Consider the following 27,058-nt stretch of genomic DNA (forward strand, 5'->3'; position numbering starts at 1 on the left):
ATTCAAGTTAATTACCGGCCTCTGATTGGCCTAGCCCATTCGAATGCTGACTACGTAGAGCCCAGCTTACGTATGTGCCCGAGACCGGCGGTCGTGTGGCGGCCGTAGCCACACTTGGTGGCAGAATAGCGGCAGCTGGTGGCAGAATATCATCGCCCTAGTATATCTGCTAGAGCTGTGGAGTGGTGTGTGGGAAGTTCGGAAGGAGCCTCAACGAGGGTTTGCCGAAAACCTTCATTCGCTTGATATAGATGGGGGCTATAGGCATTCGCGCAACGACGGAACCTGAGCTTCCCCAGGTTTGTGCCTTCCAACTCGAAAACCTTCTCCCTTCACCTGTTTGCTTCTGTCACATTTTTCTCGTGAAAGTGGAATTATTCTTACATCATACCCGGACACGTTGCGAAATGTGCCTCGTGCGTTGCGCATCTAACAGAGTTCAACGCCAGCTTGCTAGTCTGCAAGTCAGCTCCATAGCACAGAAAGTCTCACGGACCAAAAGGACGCAGTGGCCAGATGCTATGCAGTTTTCTTATCACGCATAGCAGCAATAAAACTGACTTTTCAAAAGGTGCTTCCATTTCGCGATAATAAACCTCATTCTGCCCACGCTCATTAGCGGGCGAAAGCACGACTCCATTCCCCCCCTCTTTGCTTTTACTCAATGACTTGGTGAGTTCGCCTCAAAAATCAACTTTCAGATTGTTTCTTGGCTCATTACTGATACCTTTGTTTACAAAGTCTTCCTGAGCGCATGCCACCACCTGATCCATCGTGTTTACCGTATCACTTGTTCTCTGAATGTTTTCCTCGTTTGCAGGCTAAGTCCGCGCAGATTGTCTGAGCAGAGCTTGAGTAAGGTGGAACGCAATCGGAATGCAGATTGGACCGGCGACAAACGATAATTCTCCAACCGTAAGCGCCGAGCAGAACAAATATCCCCCGAGAGATAACCCGGAGGCTAATAAGGTCATGTCCCACAACTGCTTTTGACCGCTCGGAAGGTTTACATCCAACATGTCAGATATCACAAAGGCTGCAGTGATTTCCCCTGAATGGCGGCAGCATGGAGACGGATTGCCACCTCACTATGCGAATTGCCTCATTCTGCTTTCTCTATTAAGTGGAATAGCCCCTCAGGCCACGGCAGAAATATGAGCGATCGTCAAGAATTGGGACTGTGAGCGGGTTTCATGCGAACCAGCAAGTGCGGAAAGCGCCGGGTTAACCAGGGTTCCCACGTTGAAAAGAAAAGTTTATGGTTTCTATCCACAACTCATGTGGCAGCCACAAAGCATTCGACTGCGGCAGACAAATGAGTCTCGGCTATCCGGGGAATACGATGGCCATCTTCCGAGACTCAAACGCCGATTCTGAGCCACCTTCACAGCTGTGCTGTTGCTGGAGCCAGGCAACGCGCGTAGACTTTGGCTAGTCGCAGTTTGCAAATATGAAACTCATGAAACAAAGACTTCACTCATCATATAAGCATTAGGTCCCATAGAGACTGGACGTCTGGATTGTGGACGGTAAGCTGTCCAAACCACCGAGCATTGCTCCAGAGTGCCGCGAGAAATTATTCCACTTAACAAATGTAGATCAGCACATCTAATAGAAAAACAAAAAGGTGCCAAAATTATTTCTGCTTCTTGTTTGTATGACGTAGATAATTGGCTTGTGTCTCATGTTATTTGTTTTAGTAAGGAGTTCGGTTGCCTCCCTTACCTTGTGCCCCTACTGGCAGAGAGCCAGCTCATCTCGGACGCTCTCCGGCAAATATCGCGATGCGGCAATTTGATGCCAATGAGTCAAAGCTTCCCATTCATCTACATCCAAATAGCATTTCATGGAGAGTTTCTTCTCATTGATGATATGGGACTTTCCACGTAATTTGTTGATATGTAGTTGAGGAGGCTGGATTATTCCTTGGTTGCCAAGAAGTAGTGGAAGTGCATCCATACAACTATTCAAGCATGGGCCTCCATATTTGAAGTAACATCGACCGGGATTATGTCTACCACAATTCAGTTGACTATGGACGAAAAGCTATGAACCGCATATGCTATCCGTGTTTTTATATGTGGCTGAAGACCTTATGCAGACTACATAGATGGTTCGGATGGCTTGTATTTCTATCCAATTCGGATGATTCCGTGAAGTCCCGCCGATCGACGCGGATGCCGCACCTCAGCGCTCCACCCCAAGTAAGCATCCGTAGAAGCCAAGGCTCAGACATGACCATAAACCAACTCAACATTTCAGCCCCATGCCAATTTCTCCCAACATCATAGACCGCCTCTCCATCGCCAACTTCCTGCCTGGCGCAGATCCTCCTCGGCTATCCGTATGTTCTCTTGCACTCCACCGTTCCCCATACCCTCCCTTGCCCTGATCTTTTCCAACAAAATCAGCCCCCAACTTCGCTTGCCGGCTCGCTGCCGGACCGCAAGACAAGCCAACTTCGTGGTGTCTGGCATTGTTGCCCGATAGCAGAAGAGTTTTACCACTTCTTGCGTAGATCTCTATCACAGAGGATGCGCGTTGCAAACTGCAGGACAGCAGAGGCCGTGAGGCACATGCCGGTGAAGATGATCAGGTGCTGATACTCTTCCGGCGTGCCTCGTCGGACGAAAGCGCCACCTATGGGCGTGCCGGTGAAGACTCCGATTGTGCTCCAGATGGAGAATGCGCCCAGCCGGGCACCGACTTTATCAGTTGGAGAGAGTCTGACGGTCACGGACGGTGTGACGCTGATAAATATTCCCGAGCAGAAGCCTACATTTGGATTAGCCGAGTTGGAACCCCGCAAGCTTGATGCATGCATAAATTAATGAGAAGAAAATACCGTATAAACAGGCAAAAGCTACAATCATGCTGACGCTGGTGGATAGAAGCCACAAGGTAAGGCAGAGTATGCCCGAAATTGCCGTCAGCGGATAGAGGAGGTTCAATCCACCAGTATGATCGGCTACGTATCCACCGCTAGGATTCGTCAGTGTGGAACTCATGATGGCACATTGGACGACTCAATAACTTACATCACTCGGCCGAAGAAGCTTGATCCGTTGATAAGCGGGAGAAGGTAGTTCCTCACCGCGGCTCCCGGGTGGTGAACCGCGATGTACGGCTCTGGTGAAGAGGTTAGCTGTATTCAATGAGGGCATCATCCGTCACCCCGCGGTCAAGAGGCATTGAGTAGGGACATCGAGTTCTGGATCGACAGCCTGCAACCTTGGAACGGTACAGTTGATGTCTGCCTTAAGCTTACACAATAACGCAAAGCCATATTGAGTCAGACTGTCCAAGCTTAAATGAACACGTACCTAAGTAGTAGAACGGTACGTAAAGCCCAAAGTTACCGACCACATTAGCAAGCGCCAGTGTAGAGTATCGGGGGTCGCGGAAGCCATTGAAGTCCACAATAGACCAGATGGATTTCACAGGCTTGCGTGGCAGCTTGGGCCGCGAGATGAGAATAGCGATCCCGTAGCATACTAGAGCAATCAGCGCAGCAATTCGCAAAGCCCAGCCGAAGCCGATACGTGGCACAAGATGAGAGAACATGATGGGTAGGCAGACTCCTCTCGCGCTGCTCCCGCTAGCGACAATACCAATGGCTAATGCGCGTCTTCTCGTAAAGTGCTGACTAGCGAGAGGCAAGGAGACCGCTGTACCAAACACGGCGGTTGATCCAAAGATGACGCCCTGTTGTTAACGTTAGATCGATCTCGGCACGTCGGGCAATAGTGACGGCACATACCTGAGTGAGGATGAATTGCCAAATGTGGCCTGGCTGGGCGAATGAGACGCCGACGCTGGAGACAATCGCCCCGACAGCCGCGACAGCGTAGAGGATGCTCGGGCTGTACGAATCGGCGAGACCACCGGCGACAGGCTGGATGAGGTTCATAAGACCAAGCTGGAGCGACCCGATGATCGCGATGACCGAGCTCGGGTACCCAGCCAGACTATGGCCGAGGTAGTAGTCCTGGAAGTACCCAAAGCTATTCATGTAGCCATAGGACACGAAGTAGACGAGAAACGAGCCGGCCACGGTGAGCCAGCCCGCGACGGTGTGCTCGTCGCCATCTTTGCGGTGGGCGGCGTCGTCGCCTCTACCTTCAACCTGTTCAGGGTCAGATCTGGTTTGCATCGTGATTGTAGGGGTTACCTGGGGTTACGAACAGCGCAGTGATGTGGTTGATCGTTAGAGTTGTGTTGTCGTGTGGTTCTTTCCCGGCGACCTTGAAGTTGTTGATGTGATGAGGAAAGGAGTCAAAGTCGCGCATCCCGGGTTGAGGTCTTGATTGTTATGAAATTTGGCCTCGGTCAGATTTTGTGCAGGGGTCTGATTCCTCTATCTTGACCACTGATAACGCCTCCCGGCCACATCGGCATTCAGCTAAAATGGTTCCATTCCCTTTTAGGGTACAGCCAACGTTAAGGTAGCTAGAGCTCCCTGCGATCATGTTAGCAGTAGTCTAAGTAACTCTCCACAGGTCATTCGTTGGTGTCAAAAACTTTGGAACTACCTGGGGATGCGTCGCGTCGAAGGGGAACATTCAAGGAGAGCCGACTGAACCAAGTCAAGATCCAGTGTCCCCAAGTTCCCAAACGGGTAGTTTGAAACTAAGTTCTCTCAGCTGTCTCTTTCGTCCCGATGTTCCAATGTTGTCTTCTTCACCTCATCTTCGCTTCCGCCGCCCATTGTCATTCCGTCTACAGTGCCAGACGTGTGATTAATTCCCCACAACGCCAAATAGCCAATAGCAACCACGGATCCCTTACACGGATTCCAGGCTCTGACGACCGAGTTAAAACGATCAGCGTCTTAGGGTCAAGCAAAGTAATTTGATCATGGTATTGGCCAATCAAGAAAGTGTTCATCCAAGTATCAATGTCATATGGGCGCATGAAAAACTCGATATGGCTTGGAATTCAATAAACTTCATTGTTCCATCCAGAGAAGCCGAGCTCCTGGAGTGGAAACGCCGCACGATGTTTGCGTTGTGTACACTGTTACCTCTTCATATGTGCTCATCAATCTCCTGCCCCAAAATGGTCGCGTATCCAGATGAAAGGTGCTTTCCCAACTACATGCGTCTGCAGCCAAAGCATAACGAGATCAAACATACTCTGCCGTCACCGTGTTGTACCGTTGATCTAGAAGGGGTTAACGTTCGTGTCAAGATGCCCAGTGAAAGGGAAACTCACTGTTGTAGAGCAATGTGTACGTGGTTGAGGCCGAAAGATAGACGGCTTCGATCTTACAATTCAGCTCGTAGTACCATTGGCCATCAAGTCCCTGGCGGCGGGAGAGCATGTGCTCGGGGATGTGTCCGACATCAGCCTCGACATGAACGAGCATTGCAACATTATCATCGCGAGCAACAGGCGCAATTCTCTGGTTGCGATCTGCGTAGATGTCCATCTTGATCTTCTTGATGCGGCCCTGACTGACCAGACCAGTCCACACGAACGATGTGTAGAAGGGTTCGTTTTCGGAGACGTTATCGCCGCGTTGAATGAACCACTCCATGGTGTACACTTTGTAGCAACCATCCAAGCCGCACCAGTGTCGCTTCTGTTCGAGATGCTTGTGAAGCTTGGCATCGTACTTGCTTCGCCACTCGGTGCCATAGTGCTTCCTGGCCTTGCGGTTCTGCACCTTGACCTGCGTAAGCTTGTCAGGAGATACTTGAGCTAGACCTTTCATGACAGCGCCTTGAACAACTGCCTGCCAAGCATTGGGTGGCTGCATGATCTGGATGCTCTTATCGATAGCGTTGCGCAAACGCTCCTTGAGATAGTTGGATGCGCCAAACCCACCGACAAGGAGAATAGCATGAATCGGCACATTGCTTGCTGTGATCTGGTCTTTGACAAGCTTGATGCACTCGAGAACAACGGGCTCGAAGATGGTTTGGAGATCTGATGCCTTCAAGGCGAAACGACCGCGGTTGATTCCCAGCTCTTTGTTGTTCGCCAGACCACCGACTGGAATGGTGTAGGTGTCGTCTGGAGCAGCGCCGAGCGTGAACTGTCGCTTGACCTGTGCACCGTTAGTCAAAGAGCTTTAGTCAAGATACCTGGTCAAAGAGTGATCAAAGTTATAAATAAGCTTGCCTTCTTTTCGAACTGTTCCATGGCCTCGGCCATGATCTCGTCGTCAAATCCGTCTTCTTTGCCCAGCTTAGCCTTCAGAAATTTGGCAAAGCGCATGTTGAGGAACGTCGAGCCGCACAGAGCACCAGATCCTGGAGCAGCCTCTTGGACCTCCAGAATAGGCTTTAGACTGGTAATTGTGTACGAGATCAAGTCCACAGTTCCTCCTCCAGCATCTACAACCACCACAGTGTCATCCACCTTGAGCCCATGTGGGTCCAGGCCATGTAAGGCATAGATGGCAGCAGCCTCGGGCTCAGAGACAAGATGGATGGGAGCAACAGTGTTGGTAACAGTGTTGAGGCCAGCAGCCCTTTGGCAGGCTTGCTTGGTCTTATCCTTGGCGAGATCTGACCAGATAGCGGGCACCGTGACAACAAATTCCAACGGTGTGGTGTTGACAACCTGTTCTCCGAGCTTCTCCTTCAAAGTGTAGACGAGATGATTGCCCAGGGCAGAAATGTAGTCCGTCACAAGCTTGTCGACATTGCGGCCACCTCGAGCCTCTGAGGAGACAGCTTGACCCATGCTTTGGAGAGAAGGATCGAGGTCACTGGAGTACATTAGCTCTGTTGTGTCTTATAACATCCGGACACATTATGCCAAGACCGAGTTTGATTGGGATTGAAGGCACTCACAGCTTGAACCACTCGACAACTTCATCTTGTGGTGCAGTAACGGGGATTGAAAAGCCCCATTGAACCTCGTCGCCGGCATATCGCAGCTTGGTAGGGACTTTGTCCGAAGATTCGCCCTCGCGGATGGTCTTGCTGATCGGCCAGGTAGTGATGGCAGTTCGTCGATCGGGACGTTGGGTTTCAGCCCACGCTACTCCTGAATAAGTGGTACCAAAGTCGATGCCGACAATGATCTTGCGCCCGCTGACGGACAGCTGCCCAAAGTCAAAGGCGTCCATGACTAGGCGATGTGTTGCTGCCGGGTGTTGCAGAAGGTATCAAAGCTGAGAAGCGATAACAAGTGTGTATGGATGTAGAAGGCAGATGCAAGTCGATGTTCGGCTGTCATCCACCAGAACAAATCAAAGTCTTGGGGTCGGTGTAGTGGAAGCCCTGTGTGTTTCCAAATGAAGCTGTATCCGAGTAGGCTTGACGGACCCGAGAAGAGGGTGAAGAAGATTTCAATTATTCAGGATGGCCTGGTCGCAGTAGAAAGAGGTGCAAAAAGGTAAGGAGGAAAACTTGAGGTGATAGGAAGGAGGGCGATGTCAGAAGCCGGGCCTCATCAAGCTTGATGGAAGCATGTGCTTGGGCAAGGTACGTAGAGGTCAGCAGGCGAAAGAAAATCTGCCTTGATGAAGCTTGGGTGGATGTGTTGAAGGGTGCAGGGCAGCAAGAGGCTCTGGCTGAACCTTCTTGGTCTTCACGTCCTTGACGGGGCGTTGCGCAAACGGGTAAGGAAGGAAGCTCCGATTTGCTTGTAGCTCCTTCCCTGGCCGATCAAGCTTTCTGAGGCAGGTACGAGTAGGTAAACTTCAGAGGTATCTATACCAGACTAAGGTAGACAAAAAAGCGAGGCACGAATAAGACTGCACATGAAAGAGAGCTATCAATCATTGAATCGAGTAATCAGCCCCCTGGAGAAACACTGCCTTATGCGTCAAGCTCATGCGGCTTCTGACTTCCATTGTCAGACACGTCTGGATGTATCGACATGTCGTAGGCCTAAGCGCCGAGATACTCGTCCGGCATGCCATGTAGCTCAGGCACCTTCATGAGGCACCTTTCGGTCCGTACTATGCCACTGTTTTTCCAAAGTGTTCAACCCTCACTGCCTCCCAGCATCACTCCAACGTGTTGAGCTGTTTCTGGCGAAGGTCAGGATGCCTGTTAAAGAAAGTGACTTTGATGGAGTGGATCGGTACTTCTGAGCACAACTAGGGTGTCAGCCTTAAAAGTACGTATTTCAGCAGTGCCCCACCCGCCGTTGTCCGCCCCCACTTGGCGGGGTTAATGAGCAGGCAGCTTCCAATGCAGCAACAGCCCTCCTTCACCGAAAGCTGCCTTGCTTCCTACTGATACCAAGACAAGCCCATGAGAGGCCGACTGCAAATCAAGCGCCAAATATGTTCGAGAGACTTGAGGGTGTTCTTTCAGGTTTCCTATTCTGGGCAGCCCTCTCAGCCCCAGGATTCATCACACAATAAGGTTCGATGTATGACCTTGAACTTTTGTCTTGGGCTGGGCACCACAGGCGGCATTTCGAGATATGCAAAGTACCTGGCCTGAGTACCCGACCTTGGATAAGGTAGGTTCCTCAAGACACTGGAATCTTCCTTGGTTTGTCCGTGCAACTTCCCTCAGGCCTCTCCTCCAGCAACATCCCATCCCTCCAAGTCATTCTTTTTTCTGATGCACAGGTAGACTCGGACCTCTCTTTTCATCCAAACATCTTGTTCATCGTTGCCATTTTCCAGGACTGCTTTTCGGCATGATGGAAGATCTCAGACAGGTAGACCCGGCTCTTCCGCAGCACCGCGAGGATCACAGCCCACCAATTTCGGACAAGAGACCCCTCGACGTTGATGCTGGTGTCATGATCCTCGACGACTCGAGACTTACCTACAGTCAAGCCCCGGGGAATCAAGCAACTGCCACAATAGACCCAGTCGGCCCACACGCGACTTCTGACACTGACAAAATGGGCTTCACCAAGGTCGAGATACCTGCTCCGGAGAACGGGGCTCAGAGCAGCGGACCCAGGCAAGCTCTACCCAAAGGCCTTGTTGCCACTCGTTTCAATCATTATCCCACCTCCAATTCTTCTCGTCATCCTCTATCGCCTTCTTCGACAGTAACATCATCTTCTTTTGTCGAATGCGACCTGATCGATCTTGGTGCTGACATTTCGTCGCCATCAAGAGAGTTTTCCGAGAAACATGTTATCCCCAATGCACGCGACGGCGGAGGCGAGGCAGATTCCAGTGATGACTCATTGCTACGCCGCGAAATCATGGAGCTGCGCTACAGGCTCAAGTCAACAACAGCTCGAGCTGAGATTGCCGAGGAGAAGGTAGAACGAGCAGAGCGGAGGATAGGCGAGATCAAGTCTACCGTAACCTCAACTATTACAGAGATCGAGAAAGACACGGCCCCTCTTTCGTCAAAAATCAATGAGCTCAGCACAGAGAACGCGGCTTTGAAAGAACAACTCAGAGATGCTCAATCTCACATATTTAGCCTTCAGCCCTACCGCAAGGAGCTCACTCGCGAGGAAGTTGGGCGCGTAAGTATCTCCCGAGACACCCAGCGAGAGTTGTCTGACAGGCCGATAGGAATACGATGATCTCGTCGAGGGAATCAGCGATTGGGTTTCCAAGTTCATGGATCCCTATCTGGATGACCATGAAAAGGGGGTTGAAGACCTGATGACGGCTACCCGTAGGAGGCCTAGCGACGCCCTCAAGTTGAAGCAGGTCATACACCAATATCCTGACCTAGTTCATGGCGCAGTCTTTCCAGAAACGGACGAAGACATTATTGTTGCAACTATCATGAGGTTCATCAACGAGAACATTTTCCAAAATATCATGTACGGCTCCATCGCCAACTACGTCGAAGTCCTCAGCTTCGTGGAAACAGCGCTTCAGAATCATGTCGACCCAAAGCGAGGTACCAGCATATTCTTGCAGGGTTACCATTGAACATCTGTATTGATAACTGATGCACCTTGCAGATCTCTTCGCGATACGAACTTGGACGGCAGAAGCATACAATGCAATCTTGAGCTCCCGCGACTTCAAGGGCTGCCGGGAAAAGAAATTGCGCGAGCTCACGATCGAACTTGCGAGCATTTTCAAAATCTTCTGTCGAAGAGACAAGATAGATGCATTTTTCAGGAGCTTCGAACAGATTTGCATTAAGCCCGCGATGCAACTCTACGAGAAGATTCAGGTCTCCACCAACCATTTCTACTTCGACATCAACCCATACATAGTTTGGGGTGGCGACGGCGAGATGCAAACTTCAACCGACTTTCTCGACAATTTGCAAGACCTCGACTGCAAGAACATAGTCCAGAACCGCAAGGCTTTCAATTTGACAATGATTGACCCCCAGCCTACTAAAAAGGAGTTATATCACCACCTGCTCAACGTTTGCACTCTTACGCCGGCACTATACATGCGACAGATTGGCTGCAGGGATGTCATCAAGGAACCTCAGCTTGTGCGACGCCAACGGATGCTGGTGGCGTGGGGACCGCAAGAAAAGCGTGACAGGTTCCAGGAGAATGGGGATCGTACGCTTTTGAGCCACCTCTATTACGCTAAAAGCGACCGCGAGAGGCAGGAAGCTGGTGGATGGACAAACTTCCGTTGGGGGGGCTAGGAGACCTAGGTATCTCACACTAATATCCTTCATTTGCTACACTAGTATCGGTGCAATGGCTTATTTGCTATATAAGGATTGCCGCAATATTCCCGAATTGCACATATTACGGGACCAGTTTGGCTGATCTACCTAATTGGAAAACATTAAGGACAGTAGAAGCAAATAATCTCTAGGTGCACTCTGTTAACTTAATAGTCCCCTATTGTCGGATTGGAAGTCCAATTCGACCGCGGCATACAGCCGACTGCGCAGGGGCTAATTGGGGGCCCTATTTACGATTATCGTAGCCAGCCCAACCTATAGTTAGAACCTCCTTTTTATACTTACGCAGATATTTATATAATTTAATTAATCTCTTTATTAACTACGGTTCGAATTAACTACCCTATAATAGGGATATTAATACTAATTAGTAATTAAATTTTATTATTATAAATTAGTAAGGTATCTCGTTACGTAAAAGAGACGACCTCTTAATATTATATAAAATAGGAAATTCGTACTAATTAACCTTATAGAAATAGACGAAAAAGGAGGCGATTCTCGAATGCCGTACGGAATTAAGTAATCGTAGCCCTTTATTACTTATAAGAGGTCGACGTTTACTATATTAAAATACGTTAATTAATAGAACTACTTAAGTAATTAGCTTTTTACCGTTACCCCGAGTAGCTTTTTTACTAAACGACTTTTCTATAGCTAGCCTATAATTAGAAATTAATTAGTTAAATTAGAAAAAGGAAATACTTATATAACGACTACTCGCTTAATTAATTAGCGTAACGAACGAGCTTAATAATATAGTATAAAAAAGTACTACGTAATTAAAAAAAGGGATCTCTAAACGTAAATATTCTTATTTAGTAATAAAAGTAACCCTATAAGAGTTATTAAGCTAAGAGATTTATAGTATATAAAAAAGTTTATTATTACGAGGATCTTATAAGTACGACTTTAAGCCCATAATCTAAATAACCTCTTTATAGCTCCCTTAACTACTTCCTAAGTATTATTTAAGAATATAGTATAGGGAACGGTTTAATAAGGGAAGAGGGGATTTAGAGGTTTTAATAATATTAAGTTAAGAGTATTACGGATCTTAGAGATTAACCTAAGAAAAAAGTAGTTATTTTAAAATAGTCCTACGACCTCTTACTAAAGTTATTATTAGCCTAAAAAAAGGCTAAAAGGACGAGGATTTAAGGGAAGGAAAAAGAATCTTTTAGAGGGCCGCTAAAGGGCTTCTTTTTATATTAGCTCCTAGCGCGAGATTATTAATTTTAAGAAATTAACTAAGTAATAAAAGGGATTATTAATAAGCAATAATTACCTAACCGTAATTAAGTTACAAAAAAGACTACTTAAAAAATATAAAATAGGGTATTAAGAGGCTATAAAAAATAAGATCTTTAAGGTATTTAACCCTATTGCGTACGAGCAATAAGTAGGTATTTTTAGTAAGTCTTTAAAATTTACGATTTTATAAAAAAGAGGGCTTAACTTCGTTAACTATACTTAACGGTTTATATAGTTCTTAATAGCCTATATAGCTCTTTTATAAGCCGCACGGCGTTTATTTTTAACTATTTTTATAGAATACTGCCCTAAAAGAGGTAGGTTAAAAAAAGAAGCTATTTAAAAATTATAAAAAGTATAAAGCTTAGGAAGCTAGAAGTATATAGGATAGCGGAAATTAGTAACTAATAAAGATCCTAAAACTAATTACTATATCTTCTTATAATAATATAAACGTCTACCGCTATTATTATAAAAAGGAATTATTAAAACTTACCCTTTTATATTAAATAAAAAGGAGGATCTTAGTAAGTATAATAGCTAGCGATTTAAAAGGGTAGTAATAATTATTAAAAATAGTAAAAATAAGAATAGTAGCGAGACGGCGAGAGGAAATAGGAATTTTTTAAACCTTAATAAATTCGTTAAGTAGTAAAAGTACGGATTTATTATAACTAGTGTGCGGATTAGATATATCCCTGTTAAGATTAAATACGCTAGCGACTATTAATATAAATATAAACTAAAGTACGACCCTTAGCGAGTTAGGGTAAAGAAAAAGAGGACGAAACCCGATTTTAAATAGAATCCTAATCCCTTATAAATAAGTAAATATTAACCCGGACTATTAGGGGACGTAAATATATAGAATCGTAAATTAGCCTAACGGCGAGTAAATTAATATAATATTAATCTATTTAACTAAGGTTTATAAGAAAAAGGGGCTATAGGGGTAACCCCTATTTTACGAGATCGTAAACGACCTTAGTTATTAACTAGACGAATAGTTTATAAGTATAAGCCTAGGAATTACGAAAGTAGTTAATAAATTCTTTTATAAGTAAGGGGTATTATTAGCGTAATTATAATTATAAGAGCTATATAAAATACTAGTAGCGATAATTATAAAGGAGGAATTCGTACTATAGAACTAAGTATAGGTTAATAGAGCGTATAATCGCTTTAATAAATTTAAAAAAAGGGTAAACGACCTAGATTTCCTTTTTATAATTACTAACGGAAATCTATTATCGTAAAAGGATATACCGGGGTAAAATATAGTACTAGAAGTACGATAATTAATAATTTTGTTTATTTTAATTTATAACTCGTTAACGTTACTAACGCGAAATTCGGCGCCGATTAGCTAATAAAAAAGGAGGTAAATAACCTAAAGTTATTAATAATACGTAGCGACGTAGGGATCGTATATAAATACCGAAAATCTAGTAGTAAATACGAGGTAATTTATAGACTTTAAAAAGATCTTTTTAAAAAAGAAATTATACTCTAGGGGGAAGTATAAGGTCTTATAAGAAACCCTAACGATATTTTATAATTATTACGAAAAAGTTAGAATTAGGGAATATTAGTACTATTCGGTATTTAATATCGTATTCGTAAGTAAAGCCTCTAATTATTATTACGAAGCGGTGCGTAATCTCGATCGAAACGACTTTTTTAGTATAATTAATATAATCCGAAGCTACTTCGAGACTTATAATAGGAACCTAAAGCTCTTATTTAAGTTACGAGCGATTTTTTTTATATTTATAGCTAGGATAATAGAAGGTAAATTGTGAGTAGAGATTTTTAAAAAGCTTATTAATCGAATTAATAAGCTAGTAAAAACTTAGTTAAATAAGGGGATAAATAAACGGAAAGTCGGATATTTTTATACCGTAGTTTAGCGTATATTAAAAATAAAAATAACCCTATACTAATTACTTAAAAACTATGAGACGCTCTGCTCGAAGTTAAGATCTAGCTTTAATATTAAAATAAAAATACCGTACTAAACCTATTTCTAAGTATATAACAGCCCTTATTAATAATATTAGGTCGATCGAATATATAATAAGAAAGGAAAAGAGGCTAGATATAGTAATCGCTAATAAGGAGGCCTAAATTCGTTAAATAAGTAGAGATTTAACTTACGAGTAGGGTAATAAAAGAGGTAATACTATATTTATAAAAAGGATAAATATTAGTTAAGTAACTACTCTAAGGAAGAGCGTGCTAAATTATATAAATAGTATAAAAAGTTAAGGGTAGTAAATAGTAAAACTAGCCCTCGTTAGTTTAACTAATTTTTTATTATTTATAAGAGTAAATCTAGGGGTACGGAACCTAGTGACGGTAGCTAAAGTAGCGGCTTAAAGTATATACCCCCTATAAGAGATTTAGAAAATAAAGAAGATCTTACCCCCTATATTAACGAATTAAATTATAACGAAATTAATAATATTAACTACTCTTTTTTTACCCCGTTAGCTTTTAGAGAATATATAAAGCTAAACGAATAGAAAGTAGTAAAAGCTTTTAATAAGTAGGCTTTTATTTATAAATAATAAGGGAAGGTCCCTTAGATAATAGATATAGAGGCGGCTAAAAAGGCGAATTTAATAGGGCTAAAGCCTATTCTCTTAATAATTAAAAAGAAGACACTATCTCTTTTAATATTAAAAAAAAAGGAATATAGTACTAAGTAAATTTAGGGGTAGCTAGAGGGGTCCTTTTTATACTACTTAGATCCCTCGAATACTAAGCTCGTATAAGTATTCTATACGAGCAAAAAGTACGACCTAAATAATTTCTATAAGATTATCCTAAATACTAAGGTATTATAATAGTTAATTAAAAAAAAAAGGTAATTCTAAGTATTATAGAAAATCGTATTAATAACGCTTAATACGTTAATAGCGAGTATTACGAGGATTAGTTTCGGCCTAGGTAAAGAAATCGTTACCCTAAGTATAATAAAAATAGAGACGTACTTCGGAACAATAATCTTTTATATTTTACTTATTAATACCCTATTTCTCCTATATTTAAAAAAATATAGATTAACGAAGTATTATATTTAATAATACGAAGAATAGAATCTCTAGCGGTAAGTATTTCGAAATAGTCAAACGATAATAGGGGTATACATTTATAAAGCTTACTAATAATACGAAGTTAATTAATTACTTAATAAAAAGTAAGCTTAGAAGATTATACTAAAGATTTAGGTACCCGTTAGTTACGAGGCTATATAACCTCTTAAAATAATTAGGTAATAATAATATCGAAATAGGGGCGCTAGAGTAGTTAATAAAAGTATATTACTAATACTAAATAAATGCGCAGAGCCTATATAAATTTAAGTTTAAATTACGTAATAAGCTTAATTTTTACTAAGAAATCGTTATTAATATCTTTTATTTAAATAGTCGGTTAGTACTATATATAATCGACGTAGCTATATCTTTCTTAGTAGGGCAATTCCTCCGGGATTTATAAGTAAAAATAGTATAAGTAGCCTTATAAAAAAGCTAAATCGATATATACTAAGGACCGCTAAATGGTATTAAAACCGACGCTAGTACTAGCTTTAAGTTAATAAAATTTAAGGATAATATAACGGCCTATAGTATATAGCTAAAAGTCGTACCCGTTAAAGCGTATTATAATATTAAAAAGGTAGAGAGGGCATACTAGTAGTTAAAAAGGGCGTTTAAAATTATTAAAAAGGAAAATCCGGATTTTACTAATAACGAATACCTCTAGATAGTACTTAAATACTATAATAATACTATAGGGCCTAACGGACTTATATTAACGCTATTAGTATTTAGAGTATATTTAAGAACGACCTTAGCCTCGCTACCGTCGCTAGGTATAAGCTAACGAGCCCGAATAGTTAAAAAAGTAATATAAGTACTACGCGAGGTAAGCGTAAAAAGGTAAGTTAATAAAGTAATTACTATACGTAATAGGCCCGATATAGAGGATAATTTAAATATACTACTAAATTTAGATATACGAGTATAGCGCGAAATTACTTAATAATAGGCTAGGCTATATAAGTTAATTTTTATTAACGAGCGCTCTTATATAGTCGCGAGAGATCGTAACTAGCTACTCGAAGTATTAATTATAGTAATTAAACCGTATTATATAGATTTTAACAAGGTAATTTCTAACTTATAAAAAAAAAAAGAGCTAGAGGAAACTATATAACCCGCGGTAAAAATATAAGAAATTATCCTTAATAAAATCGTCGTAGTAGTATTAATAGACAACGAGGAAGAGGAAATTATTAAAAGGGTACTAATACTACTAGCGAGACGTCGTAGAAAACTACGACGGTAAGCCCTAATACGGTAATTTATTATTAGTAATAAAGTAATTAATACTTTTTATATAGTAAAAGAGAAAGCCGATTTTAAGCTAACGGTTAAACTACGTAAAGAAGGCGTAATTATAATTACTAAAAAACTATATAAGGGATTAGATCTTATCGAAGTAGATACTCTTCGTAATTAAGGGGTCTATCGATTTATCCTATATAACCTAAAAAAATATATAAACCTCCGTATATTTAAATTACGAATAGTTCGTAAGATTAAAAAGAAAAGAATACCCTAGTTATACGAGAAGTCTAAATACGTAATTTAAAGGTACGGCGACGTTAAAAAGGCGACGCTATTTATATAATCGCTTATTATATAGCGCTATAGCTAACGATTAATAATAGTATTAATAATATCGCTACGGAAGAAAGGATACGAGATTTAGAGCCGTAATATTACTTAGGCCTATACCTAATCGGCTATAGGGCTCATAAGGAAAATCCTAGCTTATTTACTAAAAGAAATAGTTAGTAAGTACTTAAAAAGTATAATTATTAAAGTGCTTAAGCTACTATATGGGCTCGTAGAATTGGGTACTTATTAATAAGCTACTTATTACGATTTTTATATTAATTAATTATTAATAGTTATTTTTACGTACGACCCGTGCTTATTAATCGCGGAGTACGAAGGTAACTAATTTAGGATCGTTAGAATATAGATTAACGATATATTAGGCCTATTTAATATTAATTTTATAAAAAAAGAGGATAAGGAGCTCTAAAAAGCGGGCTTCGTAGCGAAGCTAAAAGAGGTCTTTATAATAAATACCCCCTTAGTATTTAATAGCGGGATTCTTATAATTAAAAAGGAAACCGTCGTTTTTTAATAAAAGGAGTAGGGTAAGAAAATTAACCTTGTTAATCCGAACGTAACTAATATTAAGAAGTGGTATAAGGCTAAGCTTATATAAGGGGTATATATTATAAGTATTTATTAGCCCGAGGTAACTTTTAATTATATTAAAGTAGCGTAGGTTATAGATCTAACTAAATAAGACGTTAAGGTACTTAATAAGCGGCTTAAGTAGTAATAACTAAATCTCGATTAAGGTCTCGTTTACTACTTAATTAACTTTACGATTAGTAAGTTCTACGTCTTTATTAATAGGTTATTTACGAATAATAACAACTTTACTTCGTAATTAGGGTATATTATTATCCTAGTTAACGAGAGTATAAGCCAGAGCGAATTTACTATATATAGTAATATAATTTACTACTCGTTAACTAAAAATAAGCGGGTAATGAGAAGTATATTAGTATTAGAAGTATATAGTATAGTTAATAGCGTTAACCTTTCTTATATAATTTTAACAACGCTAAAAAAGATTACCGATCGAATTAGCTTTTTACTTATTTTAATAATTATTTATACTAATTCTTACTCGCTATATAAATACTTTATTAAATTAAGAACGACGAAAGAAAAGAGGCTTATAATTAATATTATAACCCTTAAGTAATCGTACAAAAGGCGCAAAATACTTAAGATCCGTTAGATTAATAATAAAAATAACCTCGTAAACGCTTTTATAAAAGTAGTATTAAATAAGGGATTAGAGTAATTCGTAAGTAATAAAAAAGTTATTATATAAATAGAGGGATAGGTTATATAAAAAGAGTAGAGAAAAGAGGGAAAAGGAGACGACTTAGTAAACGGGCCCGAGGTCGAATTATATTTCTAACTATAGCAGTTAAATTAAAAAAAAAAAGAGAAAGTTAGTATTAAATTAGAAATTTAATTCGACCGCGGTATATAGCTAATTATATAGGGGCTAATTAGGGGCCTTATTTACGATTATTATAGCTAGCCTAACTTATAGTTAGAACCTCCTTTTTATACCTACGTAGATATTTATATAGTTCAATTAATCTCTTCGTCAACTACGGTTCGAACTAACTACTCTGTAATAGGGATACCAACACCTATATTGCTTCCTATGAGTGGTTCTTGTGGGGTGACATTGAATGAAGCATCACTGCTTGATTGAAGAGTCTTCATGAGGTGTTAAATCCATGTGGACAACAAGAGGCTATCACAAGAGCCCTCTCCGTGAGGCTTACGTGCAATGACCGGGTTCTTGGAGCCTGGTGTAGGCGTTATGGAAAGAGTTGCATGTCGAAGTTCCTATAAAGACAACCGATCGGTTCACTCCCTGGGTCTGAGGCTGAAGCAAGTATAAAGAATGCAAGTAAGAAATGTGCAAATGACTTTGTTCTGTCTTTCAAATGGGCTTAGGCAAGTAGGTGAACTGTTAGGTTGTTTGACTTTGATTCCAAAAACCGGCCGCCTTTGGTACCTGCGAAGTCTGCCCATTGACTTTGGTGGGGTTGAGCGAGGCTTAACAGTTGGCCGCTAAGGACGGGCAAAGGGCAGTGACATGCGCTAGCGAGTGGGTTCAGGCGATCTGTGGAGACGTTCAGGTACCCACGGTAGGTACATCTGCCTCCTCCAGAGGTACTTACATACATACGGTACGTACACATCGCTTCCCAAAGTGGAAGAAACATTCAAGGCAGGTTCGCCTCGGAGCTGTCTGACCATGGCATGAACCACTTGGACGCCAATCTGGAACTCCTCCCACCGTCAAGGTTCGCCAACGCCCCTCGTTCGGCCTCATCTGATACCCTTTCAGTTCGTTGCCTCATGCGCCCGCCGTCATCATTCATTCGGAACGCCCTCACAAGGTTGAGCCAAGCCGCGATACATCATATCCCGCCTGGCAAACCGCGAGAACCGCATTCCCCTTCTCCCAGGAGCCGCAAGACGTATGAGTGTAGGCCATTGAGCCTAGAGTCCGAGTCCCGGTTTCGTCTCCGAAGACACCTCAACGTTAGAGTCGCCATCTAACGTTCGTCTGGACTAGGTACCGTGGCCGGCTTCTAATACTTATCCTTTACTTTTGTTGTCAGTCGTTCTGCCCTGATAGGTACCCGGCTGCAAAACCGTCCAGCCGCACTGCGAACACGTTGCCTCGTGGCCTTTCTGCATCAGCTCTATGCTTGGACGGCGATGCAAGGTTAAAGGTCCGAGTTGAACTTCAAGCAGTCAGCAGGGACATCCCAGCTAGCTTGCCGCCCTTTCACCATGTTTCGATCTTTCAAGGGAAGATTGACTGGAGCATTTCAACACGATCCGCAAACCACGAACGGTTCATCAGAGTCCGAACCAAATACGTCCTTGCCCCCCTCTCAATGGTCCACTTCAGTGCGCGGGGAACGGCCAAACGATACCACGGAAGAGAGCCATTTCACCTCGTCTCTTAGATTCGACTCCCCTTCTCCAGAGTCGCACCCGAAGATCGCGTCTCGTCTTACTGCAATCCCTTCGACGTCTCATCTTTTGACTGCGGACTTTCTCGTTAACGGAACTCCAGAGCGCTCCATAGACGCTCCAAGATTATCAGCGGCGACACGAGTAGCTATTCCCGCAATCATAGCTCTGGAAGAGAGCTCGCCCCGGCAGCATACAGACGCATCAAGCGATTCATCGCCAAGATTCGTGCCACATGACGAAGAATTCCCCTTAACGAAGATGTTCGCTCCTCCAACCAGCGGACTACCACCAAGCTATCATTCCAGCGCCAATCCCTCTCTGGTGGAAGGCTTTGGCAGCGATGGGCTTGATCCCGCCCCGGCATACGATTGGGGGCTGGCTATGGATGTTGATGAATCAAACAACGCAAACAACGAGCAAGGCACATCAGCACGGCGTGCTCGTCACGATCAGCCCCGACCACCAGCCCTCTTACCAGAGGTTCCGCGTCGAGTCAACTACTACCGCGCTATAAGCGCTGATATTTTGGCAGACTTCGACTTCCCACTCCCGGTAGCCAAGTCGACAGCCACGGTTACAGAGGCTGCGATTCTATCCTCCTCTACTCCACCACCACAAAGGGGCTACCGACCAACACCAGCGTCTATTCTTGAGGATTTCGATATCTCTCCGTTTTCACCACAAACAACAGGCGGCAGCTCCAGTACCGCGGCTAGTACTCCACCAGTGTCATCGCCGCCCACACGGTCAAGATCAACGTCGAAGGTCCCGTCGCTGGCTTCGAACAACCCCTATGTTGAGCTTCTTGAGCAGAAGGAGCAAGCAATGACGGTTGCGTTTCTGCGCAGACAAGATTCAGGATCGGGATCTCGATCCACAGATCTCGGAGCTGATGATTTCAGGTAAATGCACCCTGAAGCTCGGTTGATACTCTTTATCAGCCTTCGTCAATGAATTCGGGATTGCGCAATTCAGCGTTAACACTTCTCGTTGTCAACATTCATGTTTCAGTTCAGCATTGCTGACGAGTCATAGTTTTGGCCAGAGATATCACAAGGCGGCAGACACAACAGATGTTATTGTTACAAGGCAAAGGCTACCAGCTAATGACCTGGGCGGTTCTCGAGAATGCCCGATTTGTGCGGAGACAAGAGATATCTCGTCATTTCCTGTCCTCAGTGTGACTCCAACATGTACTCACCCGCCAGAAGCGTGTCTGGAGTGCCTTCGAATGTCCATCAAATCAGATTTGAACAGCAAGTTATGGACCGACATTCAGTGCCCAGAATGCCGCGAGTTGCTAGAATACGTCGACATTCAGAAGTACGCAGACGAAGAGACATTTGCCCGGTAAACCCCCTTGGCCTCTCTTGGGTACAAAAACACTGACGTTTTCCAAGATACGAGGCTTTGGCTCTTCGCGCTGCCATGGCTGAGGCTGATAAGTTCATTTGGTGTACGGCAAATTGTGGCTCGGGCCAACTTCACGATACCGGCGCAGATCAGCCCATCGTGACATGTTTGCATTGCGGTCAACGATCTTGTTTTAGCCATAACGTAACATGGCACGAGAACCTGTCATGTCAAGAGCTTGATGCGCTGCTTCAAGACCCAGAAAATTTCCGCTCGCGCATCGAGATGGAGCATGATGAGTTTGACTCGGCGCGACAGGCGCAAGAGGCTGCCGATCGGGCAATGGCGCAGGGCCTAATGGCCGAACAACAAGCGGAGATCCAACAAAATGAGGCTAGAGAGCGTGCCGAAAGGGAAAGAGCCCGAAAGGCGGTAGCCCTGGCGAGGAAAGTTGCCGCTCGCCGAAAGGCGGAAGAAGAGCAAAGTCGAGTGACCGTAAACCGGACAACAAAGCCATGCCCTGGTTGTGGATGGGCCATTGAGAAGAACTCTGGATGGTAAGTGACCCTCTGTAACCTCGGAGCGACAGGTGAAGCTGACAGGAATTTGGTAGTTCGCACATGACTTGTAAGTGCCCTTGTTCTTGTGTCTCTCATGTTTGGTCCCCTGTCCAGTCCTTTTCACTTGCTTATCGCCGCGTTGTACCTGTCAAACTGAAGCCAACATCATCGCAGGCATTAAATGCCGCTACGAATTCTGTTGGGGCTGTTACTCTATCTGGGAACGGTCGCACAGCGTTCAATGCCGGGGCCTTGGGCTCCTAGTGTAGGCGAAAGTGAGCCACGGTGCTTGCAGCCAAGCAGATATCGGGAGGGAAATTCAAGAAACATCTAACCTAGAGACCGATTCCTAGGTTCCAAGTGCAAGCACGAGTTCTGCTACGAGTGCGGGGCGGATCATAAGCGTATTTTACTGCTTGACAACAGCATACATAGCGAGAGCTGCCGCTTCCATCCGACAAATCTTGTCGATTGACAGAAGGAGACGCGGAATTGTCCAGCTTTGATACCCGTAGTGGACGTTGGTAGGGGGCGTGTCTTCGAAGCAGGTAGAGAGGTAGAGGGCAGCTGCCAGTTGATCTACCAACAGCATTGAGTTGGACAAATGTGGAGTTCTGCATTTTCAGGATGCATTCAGGAAGATTGACAAGCTTCAGGTGGCGAGCAAGGAGTCTAAAGCATATTGGTTCCTCAAACCTAACCAATATTTGCGCACGTCAAGCTTTGCCATGAGTTGGGCTATTTCGGATGCACGGATAAGTTGTGAGTTGTGGTATTATTTTCTTCGATTTGCCTATCCTGTTCTACGCCGTATCCTCTGTAGGTGTTGTTTCTACAAACCTTTGTGTACAAAATTTGCAAAAATAAGATAATCGTCCAACATCCATCGAATCATGCTTTCTTCATTCGAGATTTGCCACCCTTTCCGTCATCAACTAATTGAAGAAAATGCACCGCTACAACCTGGCCCATGGAAACCATCAAAGATAAGAGGGCAGTAACCAACACCGTCATCTAAGCGGCCGTCAACTCGGCAATACGCCTCTCAATCTCAGGCACCTGCCGCAGCAAGACCTCCAGGTCCTCCTTCTCATCTTCGAGCTTCAGCCGGCGATCGGCGTCGAGCTTGGTGAAGACAAAGTTGCCCTGTCCGTCAAACTGGAGGATGCGGCTGTGGTACTTCCACAGACTGCGGCGATGGCTGACGGTCATGAGGGTGATACCCAGCGCCTTTGCGTTATCGTACATGACCTTTTCCGTCTCGAGGGTGACGCTGGAGGTGCACTCGTCGAGGATGGCGTAGCGGGGCCGGTGGTAGAATAACCGCGCCATAGCGACGCGCTGCTGCAGGCCGCCCGAGAGGACGTCGCGCCACTCGGCCTCGGCGTCCCAGCCCTCTGGGTAGAGTTCCGGGAGGTGCTCGAGGCCGAGGAGGGAGAGGATGGAGAGGAGGTCTGCGTCGGTGACGGATTTGGCGCGCATCTGGCGGAGGGAGTCTGGGTAGGTGATCTGTTGGCGGAGGGAGCCGCGGGAGAGGTAGGGGCGTTGCGGGATGTAGAAGATGTCGGAGAAGGGGGGCTTATGGACGGTGCCGCCGTAGACTGGCCAGAGACCGCCGAGGATGCGGAAGAGGGAGGATTTGCCGCAGCCGTTGGGGCCGACTACGAGGAGATGATCGCCTTGTTTTAGGGAGAAAGAGAGGGCTTTGATGAGGACGTCACCGTTGGGGGAGATGATAGGGCTGTTTTGGAGTGTTAGTCTGCATATGAGTTGGTTGTTGCAAAATGTATGACTTACACGTTGATGAATTGAATATCCTTGCTTTCGACGACGGTGCCGCGGCCCTTGAGGACGGCCTCGTTGTTCTCGGTGCCCGAGCTGGAGACGAGCTTCTTCTCGAAGCGGCCGGCGCGGATGTCGTTCATGACCTCGAGAAGGGAGTCGACGCGGGAGGTGTAACCTGCCAGCTCCATGATCTCGCGGTAGGAGAACATGATGCGACCAAACGCGTCAGAGGCCGACAGTAGCATGCGGCGGTTGGTGACGAAGCTTTCGGTGCGATCACCCATATTCATGGCGATGTGACCTGGCATCTTGACGAAGACCGGCACGGAGCAGAGCAGCAGGCCGAGAGCGCCCCAGAAGTATTTGATGACGAAGTCCTCCATGAAGCCGTGGTAGAAGCGGCGTCGGAGGATGTAGTTTACGTGCTTGATAAGGGTGAAGTAGCCCTTGTCGAGGGTGTCCTTTTCGGCCTCGTGGCCCGAGTAGAGGGCGACCTCTTCGGCGTGGTCGATGAGGCGCGAATGCTGAAAGCGGAACTCACCCTCGAGACGGGCCTCGTCGGCGACGTACTTGCCAAAGGGCGGGGTGAGGGCGCGCATTACGTTTGCGGAGAGTTGGACGAGGAGGGCCATTGAGACAACGCCTTCGCCGCCTACGCTACGTGAGAGCGAGTGTGTGTAGATTGTCTACTAGTCATTAGTCTTTGAGGTTGATAGAGGCAGTTTGAGGGGGAAGCTTGTACCATGTCCAGGACGGGTTTTGCGAGGTTGCTAAAGAGTTCGGCCAAGCTGTTTGAGAATTTGGCAACATCGACTGCAATGAGCTGGTCGGGGTTGTTTATCCGATCGTCAAGGGCAGAGATGCCGTAAAAGGTGAGCTTGGAGAGGTATTTGTCGTGAATATGCTGCGTCAACCGTGTCCGGTACTTGAGCGACAGCTCCGCTTGGTGGTAGGACAACTGCCACAACATATTAGCACGACTCCAACACGGGTGTATTCGAGCATGGAGTGAGCTCACCATTGAGTTTGTAAATGTCGCAGGGATAGCAATCAACATCCACCATACGATGCGCATCAAAAATTCTCGCCCGTTACCCTTGACCAAACTCTTGACAATAGCGCCGTCCATGGCCGCGACCTTAAGGCTGATCAACGTCCTGACAACAAGGAAGAAGGAATGGCTGATGAGCAGCCTAGCCTCCTTGCTCCGCCATCCAGGTATAACAATCTTGAGCAGGCGCAGCAGGGACCGGAAGAACTCGCGGTTGAGCTCGACCTTTTTGCGCTTCTTGGTCATGTCCTCGTCCGAGGGGGCGGCGACGGTGGCGCGGGACTCGCGGGCGGCGGCCTCGCGCGCGGAAGCGGCCTTCTGGTCCGAGATGGCGCGGCGGATGCGGTTCGCGAGGGCGACGAAGAGGGTGATCCAGACGGCGCGGGAGATGCGCGTGCGGTTTTGGAGGTAGAGCTGGGTGAGCTGGAGGGCGAGGTTGCGGACTGTGCGGTTTGAGGGGAGCCCGATGAGGGAGACTTTGGATTGGGCGGCCATTATGGGCGGTGGTTTCGGGGGTTGGTGTCTCTGCGCGCGCGCGCCGCTTGGTTATGGACGGCGATCCCGACTTCTTTTTCGTCTCGCGATGTCTTTCGGGGGGTATGAGGGTCGTGGTTGTGTTGCTTGTGAAGATGGACGAGATGCCGCGGCTACGTCACACCGGCGGCTGTGGTGGAACGTCCGTCGGTTGACGATGGGATTGTATCGTCAGCGCATTCGTCGCGGTATTTCGATCGAGGTCCGTCGGTCGTCAAGAGATCACGGGGGTATCGCGGGGGAGAATATCAAAGGTGTTCGCAGTCAGTCAGAAAGGGGAAGATAATGATGTTGACAACAGCCATGACTGGTTGTGGGTGCTTGGGGGTGAGTGTCACACGGCTGGTCCTTCGGACGAGGCTTTCGATTGGGGCACTTGGGGGGTAGCGGTAGGTAAGGTACCAAGCCCAGTCCCCTTCCGCTTCCAGATTCAGCAGCCAAAACGTTAAAATAACACTGGACCGCTTCGGTGGCTCGGGTCTTTGTTCTGATTTAGCACTGGGGTGATTTGAGCATTGGATTCCGCTGGGGAAAATGGGGGAAAGCTGGCGCTGTTGGACCTCTCTGTCCCTCGGCTCCCCGGAGTGACACGGTACATGGGTGCTGGAGAAGAGCGGCCCCGTAGCGGCGAACGGCGTGATTGGCCAACCCCGGAAAATGGCCCTTTGGCCCGTTCCCATGTGAATTGGCTGCCGATGGCATGTGATTTGTATTCTGCGGTTCTTTGGCTTTTGTGCCTGAGGCTCCATTATCTAATCAAATGTGGCTCAACTCTGGCGGACTCATCAGCCACATCGCGGGGCAACTCCTCCCGCAGCTTTTTTTTATTTTTGTCTGATTCTTTTTTTCTTCTAAGTCGGCTTGCCACCCCTCAACTTGAATGACTCCATCGCCATCATCCTAGCAAGACTAAATCGCAATACTCCCATACACCTATATCGCGACAACACGACACCGCCAAAATGTCCGACGACAACATTTCCATCTACGACGAGATAGAGATCGAAGACATGACCTTTGACGAGGACATGCAGATCTACCACTATCCGTGCCCCTGCGGCGACAAGTTCCAAATCGCCCTGGCCGACTTGCGCGACGAAGAGGACATTGCCGTGTGTCCCAGCTGCAGTCTCATGATTCGCGTCATCTTTGATAAGGTGCGTTTTCCCGTTTCTCTCGGTTTCTGTTCCATATGAAAACTTCACGTGGAAATAGGTGTATGACTAACATGTAATCGCGATTTGCAGGACGACCTCCCTGAGGACCCCGAAGATGAAGCTGAACCTGCCGTCGAGGAGGTATCCGCTCAGATTCCCGTTGCCGCTTGAAGAAGACCTATCTTCAGATTCCAAGATAAAATGCCGCGCCACGAAGCGATTATCTCGACTGCGCGAGATTCGACTGCGCGAGAAGTACTACAGATACTCGCGCCGCCAGCCAGCCTAGCACGTCGCCCAACCACAAGGTCCAGCGCAGAAACTACGAGCGCGGAATAAGCACACCACGTGAGCGGTATATACAAGCGCCCGAAGCTGATCCTCATTCATTGCGCATCAACACAACAGCAGATTGCCACTTGCGGGCTAAGGACCTGCACGGGAGGAAGCCTCCACGGTTGGACAAATACTCTAGCCGCCCGCGTATCACAAGACTTGGTTGCGTGACACGGCGCACGAAGGATTCTGCTCTCCTTCTTGCTACTATTTCCATTTCGCGGGAATGGAGGAGATTACATTGTGCCGCAGAGGTAACAGTGGAGGCAAACATTTTTCTTAATGAAAGATGCCACCGGGGCCTGTTCTTAGGACAAAAGTGGGACACTGGGCATCGTGCGGCGCCGCTGTTGGATGAACATGCGCTGATGGTATCGCACTTGAAAGTATTGGCTAGGCAGACCGAGGGACACGGCGGCCGCTACGGAAGTGGTGGGAGTTCAATACGAACGGCGCTACAGAGAAGCGCAGGGCCAAGAAGAGGGGAGGGATGGATCATCGTATACCATGATGGCAAATCTTTCAAGGTTCTCAGCTTACATTGTCTGTCCGGCTCCCGAATACACATGAGTGAATACACGGAAGGAACACTTCATATACCCCTCCAAATTCATTCCCGTCACCAGCCAGCAGGCGCCCTCTCGGGGGTCAGGTCAAAACTGGCTGGGTGGTGGAGTGGTTGAAGTCCACGAACAGCCTAATCGGTGAAGGCTCAAGAGGTCCCGAGTTCAAGTCGACAAAAATCCCAGCATGTGCACCCAGAGATGTAGCCCCCGTTCGCCACCGGGGGGGTGAA

The 27,058-nt window shown here is 45.7% G+C and overlaps 7 protein-coding genes across 7 annotated transcripts; 3 read left to right on the top strand and 4 right to left on the bottom strand.

The window, feature by feature from the left end:
* Window positions 1-1,734: 1,734 nt before the first annotated feature.
* On the bottom strand, window positions 1,735-2,477 carry CLUP02_01689 (uncharacterized protein; the record flags this gene model as incomplete). The annotated part of the gene is made up of 4 exons (XM_049280727.1): window positions 1,735-2,014; window positions 2,107-2,132; window positions 2,187-2,227; window positions 2,312-2,477. 4 exons carry the CDS (start codon window positions 2,475-2,477, stop codon window positions 1,735-1,737), a joined length of 513 nt encoding a protein of 170 aa, XP_049136684.1.
* A 23-nt stretch (window positions 2,478-2,500) lies between these two features.
* On the bottom strand, window positions 2,501-7,081 carry CLUP02_01690 (uncharacterized protein; the record flags this gene model as incomplete). The annotated part of the gene is made up of 10 exons (XM_049280728.1): window positions 2,501-2,775; window positions 2,846-2,982; window positions 3,039-3,129; window positions 3,324-3,705; window positions 3,761-4,126; window positions 4,182-4,302; window positions 5,136-5,163; window positions 5,215-6,074; window positions 6,140-6,718; window positions 6,804-7,081. 10 exons carry the CDS (start codon window positions 7,079-7,081, stop codon window positions 2,501-2,503), a joined length of 3,117 nt encoding a protein of 1,038 aa, XP_049136685.1.
* Window positions 7,082-8,613: 1,532 nt separating this feature from the next.
* On the top strand, window positions 8,614-10,511 carry CLUP02_01691 (uncharacterized protein; the record flags this gene model as incomplete). The annotated part of the gene is made up of 3 exons (XM_049280729.1): window positions 8,614-9,408; window positions 9,458-9,794; window positions 9,859-10,511. 3 exons carry the CDS (start codon window positions 8,614-8,616, stop codon window positions 10,509-10,511), a joined length of 1,785 nt encoding a protein of 594 aa, XP_049136686.1.
* An 8,786-nt stretch (window positions 10,512-19,297) lies between these two features.
* CLUP02_01692 (uncharacterized protein) lies at window positions 19,298-21,663 on the top strand (the record flags this gene model as incomplete). The annotated part of the gene is made up of 4 exons (XM_049280730.1): window positions 19,298-20,388; window positions 20,522-20,836; window positions 20,887-21,396; window positions 21,453-21,663. 4 exons carry the CDS (start codon window positions 19,298-19,300, stop codon window positions 21,661-21,663), a joined length of 2,127 nt encoding a protein of 708 aa, XP_049136687.1.
* Window positions 21,664-22,413: 750 nt separating this feature from the next.
* CLUP02_01693 (ABC transporter transmembrane region 2) lies at window positions 22,414-24,730 on the bottom strand (the record flags this gene model as incomplete). The annotated part of the gene is made up of 4 exons (XM_049280731.1): window positions 22,414-23,140; window positions 23,197-23,870; window positions 23,927-24,142; window positions 24,203-24,730. The coding sequence occupies 4 exons, from the start codon at window positions 24,728-24,730 to the stop codon at window positions 22,414-22,416; spliced, it is 2,145 nt and encodes a 714-aa protein (XP_049136688.1).
* A 287-nt stretch (window positions 24,731-25,017) lies between these two features.
* CLUP02_01694 (uncharacterized protein) lies at window positions 25,018-25,518 on the bottom strand (the record flags this gene model as incomplete). The annotated part of the gene is made up of 1 exon (XM_049280732.1): window positions 25,018-25,518. The coding sequence occupies one exon, from the start codon at window positions 25,516-25,518 to the stop codon at window positions 25,018-25,020; it is 501 nt and encodes a 166-aa protein (XP_049136689.1).
* Window positions 25,519-25,731: 213 nt separating this feature from the next.
* On the top strand, window positions 25,732-26,945 carry CLUP02_01695 (CSL zinc finger; the record flags this gene model as incomplete). The annotated part of the gene is made up of 3 exons (XM_049280733.1): window positions 25,732-25,926; window positions 26,017-26,085; window positions 26,235-26,945. 3 exons carry the CDS (start codon window positions 25,732-25,734, stop codon window positions 26,943-26,945), a joined length of 975 nt encoding a protein of 324 aa, XP_049136690.1.
* Window positions 26,946-27,058: the final 113 nt, after the last annotated feature.

Source organism: Colletotrichum lupini, chromosome 1 (assembly GCF_023278565.1).
Source record: "Colletotrichum lupini chromosome 1, complete sequence".
In the NCBI taxonomy this organism is placed as follows: Eukaryota; Fungi; Ascomycota; class Sordariomycetes; order Glomerellales; family Glomerellaceae; genus Colletotrichum; species Colletotrichum lupini.